At 51.0% G+C, this 4,564-nt stretch overlaps 2 protein-coding genes across 2 annotated transcripts; one reads left to right on the forward strand and one right to left on the reverse strand.

Annotated features, from left to right (window-relative positions):
- Nucleotides 1-202: 202 nt before the first annotated feature.
- D7B24_005459 (uncharacterized protein) lies at nt 203-1,120 on the forward strand (the record flags this gene model as incomplete). Its single annotated transcript, XM_028639611.1, has 3 exons — nt 203-538; nt 693-754; nt 828-1,120. Coding segments are annotated over 3 exons (691 nt in total), but the record flags the coding sequence as incomplete, so codon positions are not given.
- Nucleotides 1,121-1,618: 498 nt separating this feature from the next.
- D7B24_005460 (uncharacterized protein) lies at nt 1,619-3,062 on the reverse strand (the record flags this gene model as incomplete). Its single annotated transcript, XM_028639612.1, has 2 exons — nt 1,619-2,929; nt 2,988-3,062. The coding sequence occupies 2 exons, from the start codon at nt 3,060-3,062 to the stop codon at nt 1,619-1,621; spliced, it is 1,386 nt and encodes a 461-aa protein (XP_028490097.1).
- Between the last annotated feature and the right edge of the window lie 1,502 nt (nt 3,063-4,564).

Here is a 4,564-nt window from a genome sequence, read left to right on the forward strand (position 1 = left end):
CAGTTAAACAGGGTTCACATAAGCAGTGAAGCCCTCTCAATACTTTCTTATCATTATCCCCTAGCTATACTCAGCCCTCTCTTCTTGGTTCCTCCGATTAAATAATATACGATCCTCTATCGGTCTCATACCTCCCTCAGGTCCTGAAATCTGGCATCACCTCGAGCATCAACTTACAAGTTGCTTTGGACCTGACATGAAGCTTCCTCATCCTCGACATAGCCAACGACGGTCTGCGGGACGCCCAGTCAACCCTCCAGGCCTACGAGCTCGAGCCCATGCATCACTTCTCCGTGAACACGGCCGGCACCCTGGCCCTCCGTGACAACGTGCGCCAGGTTTGGAAGATTGTCATTCCTCAAGAGTGCTATCGGTATCTCTTCATCATGGATTGCCTCATCGCCGTCAGTGCCCTCCACAAGTCGCTCCTGATCCCGAGCCGGCGTGAGGAGTATATGAACGTCGCCGCCTGCCATCAGCCTCTGGCCATGAAAGTCTTTGCTGCCCGTCTGGATCATGTCAACGAGACCAACTGGGAGTGAGTGTTCTCCTTCGCTAACATAATCGTCTTATATGTCTGTCTCTTGCCAGCCCGGTGTGCCAATAACGCTCTCTCCGAGCCTAGCTCCTCTCTACTTGAGCTTTTCGCCGTCACTCGCGGCATGAGGTCTTTCCTCCAACCATTCCTCAAGGACCTCTGCCGAACGAGTTCCGCACCGCTCCACCACGGCATCCGGACCCCGCTCGGAAACAGGTATGTTCTGCTGCAAGGCCGTACCACAACGTCACTAACCACTCCACACAGCACATTCTCCTCCCTCGGCCAGGCGTGTATCCCGCCCGACACCTTGGCGGCCCTCGCCCGCACGTCCGCCGCGCTCGGTCACGACCACTTCCCGGGCGCCAGGACTACCTCGACGCCGCCGCCTCCTTTCAAGTCTGCGCCGAGTTGTTGTCCAAGGGCGGCATGGTGTTCATCTGGCAGTACGACATCTCCGAGCGCGTGCTGCTTGAGCTGCGCGCGCTGAGCGGCCCCGCGCTGCTGCTCGTGGCACACTACTGCGTTTTCTTCCCCGTGATGGAGGCGCGGCAGTGGTACTTCTGCGGCTCGGCGCGGTAGGTTTTCAGGGCTGTGGACGGGCTGCTGGCCGGGGATTTCGAGGCGACAGTCCTGCTGGAGTGGCCCCGGAGACAGATTCTGGAGGCTGAGGGGCGGACGATTTGAGAGCATGTTTGTAAGATGGTCGCTGTACCTGGCTTATGCTTCATTGCCTGAGCTGTGCTCAGCTTTGTCGTTGGTAGACTTGGAGGATTAGGCAGGTCTCTTGGCAGTTCCGGTGAATTTCGACAGAGATGATCGCTCGGGAAAGAAGGCGAGGTGTCGCTCAGGCGTGAGCGTTGACATATATTTGATCGATCCAACTCATCTGTCTGCGACTTGCAGTCTGCTATGGGCTGCCACCAAGTCACAAGTTCAAAGACACGCTCGATGTGCACCTGCTGGCCTTTCTTCTCCTCCCGTCTACTCAAACCTCACAAGGTTCCATTGAGCCCAAGTATTTCCATTGTGCACCTAGGTTGAACGCGAAAAATCTAAATCCATGGCCATGGCGTTGTATCATAAAATGATAGACCCCCGAATACACACGTCCACAGCCTCCCGCCTGATTCCCGGCACCGGGCCCAGGCACATGGCTTTCTCCGCGAGCAGATAGACCAGTCTATCCAGGTCGACGGTAATCTGGGCGCCCTCCACAGCAGCGCCAGCGTCACCTTGACCAAAGTCCGACTGCAAAGCCCGCCGCCCGTCGTCTGGGTTAGCCCAGACATCAGTGCCCCGTCGGACAGGGACAACCGCACGCCGCAGACTCGTCCCCGGGCCCGAGATGCCAAACACCGAATAATCCGCCGGCTCGTGGCCGCGAAACTCATCAGACAGGGGAAGGGGGGGAACTTGCCCCCCGCGCTCCATCTGCGGAGACAGGCTATCGACCAAGGACGCCTCAAAGACGGTCGCCTGGTGCATCGGCTCCGTTGCAGGCACCCCGCCGCTGCCCACGGCAGTTCGCAGGCAGATGCCCCTCTCCTCCAAATACTCCTCCACATCCACAGCCTCCATCCACTCCCCCTGTAGCGGCTTAAATGCCGTGTCGAGCACAGTCCGCGTCCCCCCCCTAGCAATCTGCTGCAGGAACGGCGTCGCCGCCCTAGACACGGTCCGCGCCCCACCCTGCTGAACGCGGTACATGCGCGGTAGCCGCGCAGCAGAGTGCAACGGGTACCGGAAGTCGGCAACGGAGGCCTGAAAGAGCGACAGCGCCTGCAGCGAATTGGCCAGCATGTCCTCCTTGCCGAGCAGCTGGAGCGGGATCGCCATGGTTGTGGACTTTGAGTCGGGTGCCCCCGGACCGGACAGGACAGCCACCACGCGCTGGAAGCAGGCCCGGGAGATCCGGGCTGATACCGAGGTTGGACTCGCGGCGGTGGTCCGTATGATCATGGCCACCGCTGCGTTCGTTGCGGGCTGACTGGGAGTAGCTAGGCGACGATAGGGACTCATCCGGCCATGAGAATGTGTTACAGCTGTAGGTAAATTATCTCCCGTATCCTGGGGAGATGCAAAGCTCCCCCATCCTCGAGAGGAAGCAGAGTCCAGTCCCTCCGTGCTCGGCGGCAGGGCAATGGTTTTGTCCACGCTGGACGCTACACCAGCTATGCGCGCCGAGGCATCGTTAAGATGTGAGAGAACGCCAGACCAGTCTTGCGACTGCAGACTGCCGGCAAGTCGCCAGTGGAGACTGGCGTAGGTTGACAAAGCGTCGTCCAGAGCGCGGCTGAGCTTTTCAACCTGAGTTCTTGCGCGGTCTTGGGCCTCCTGCTTGCGAGCGCGGTATGTCCGCTGGGCGAGCCGCATGCGCTGCTGTTTTGTCTGAGGTCACGTACAACTGTGAGCCTCTGGCAATCGGAATCTCAAGTGCACAACTGACCTGCAGGCCATCAGACGGGCTCTCGTTATCCTGGAGTGGGGGGCGCCCTCGGCGAGCTGGTCGCGACTCCTTCATATCGGTGAAAAATGGGGGCGGCAGTGAAGAGGCGCGACTTATTGTGCCCCGGGGGGCGATGGGGTTATTTCAGACAGATCCCTGACAGACATGGTTGGTAATGCACAAGGCGCTCTTCCGTTTAGGGAGCAACCTTAGTCCTGAACAAGCTAGTCCGCATTGACGAGAAGACAAATTGCGGATCCCAATTGCGGATCTCGGCAAAGATGACAGGATGGATGTCAGGGGACCCTGCGGAGCCGCCAGGGGGCCACCAAGCAAGGGGGCCGGTCCGGGGGCTAAGGGCTATCGGGTGGCAGCTCAGAGGTATGAGGCTAAAGTTCACCCCCCCTCATCCGGATAAACCTCCGGGGGGGGGGAGGGTAGTTAGCATAGTTTTATGCAAATTACATAACTCTATAGTATAAATATAGGTAGATACTATACTCGACTTTTTTTTCTAAATAAGTCCTTAGAATAGAATTAAGATATAAATATTAGTATATACTAGGTATATACCCTTAGGAGTTAGATTCCTAAGGTAGGTAAGGTATATATAAGGTATATACCCCACAGAGTTAGATTCCTAAGGTAGGTAAGGTATATACTAGGTATATACCCTAAGGAGTTAGATTCCTAAGGTAGGTAATATATATACCTAGTATATACTTAGTATATACCTAGTATATGCCCTAAGGAGCTAGATTCTTAAGGTAACTAAAGTATATACCTAGTATATACTTTACCTACCTAAGGATTCTAACTTCCTAGGGTATATACCTAGTATATACCTTACCTACCTATTACGACCTAGTAGCTTCTGAAGGGGGAATACTATTAGAGGGTTAGGGTTACTATTAGTAGAAGCTTAGGTTATAACTCTAAGATAGTATAGTATTATAAGGTATTATATACTTATTATAATAAATATAAAATAAGACTTAGATTAATTATTATTATACGAAAGAGTATATCTATAAGTATAAGAATATCTATCCTTTTATATTTATTCGTTTATCTTAAATTAATTAAGTAATAAAGCTATATTAGATAGTTTACTCTTATAATCGTAATCCTATTATTATAGATTATAGTTAAGTTAATAATTAGATTACCTTAAATATTATAATCTAATTATAGTTATATAAATAATCTTTATTAATAAATACTATATATTTAAATATATATAGAGTTTCTTACTAAAGGTTCTTAGTAACGTCTTAGTTAAGGTATTATATAATTCCCCTCTTTTAAGTCGATATCTTAGCGACCTTAAATAGTAAGTACTAAGTCTTTAAAGGGGTATCGTTTCTCTTTTCCCTCTTTTATAATCTTAATAAAATATTTAATAATATTAGAAAATATAGGGAGTAAGGGTTCTATAACCCTTCTAGTAGCTGAAATAAAAGCTAAACTATATTAATATATATATTATTAGAAAGAGAAAAACCGGGGCTATAGAATAGTTTACTTTTTATAATATTCTATAGAGCTATCCTATAGTAATAAGCTATTAACTTCTC

The sequence above is a fragment of the Verticillium nonalfalfae genome (genome assembly GCF_003724135.2).
Source record: "Verticillium nonalfalfae strain VnAa140/NRRL 66861 chromosome Unknown scaffold_331, whole genome shotgun sequence".
Taxonomy (NCBI): Eukaryota; Fungi; Ascomycota; class Sordariomycetes; order Glomerellales; family Plectosphaerellaceae; genus Verticillium; species Verticillium nonalfalfae.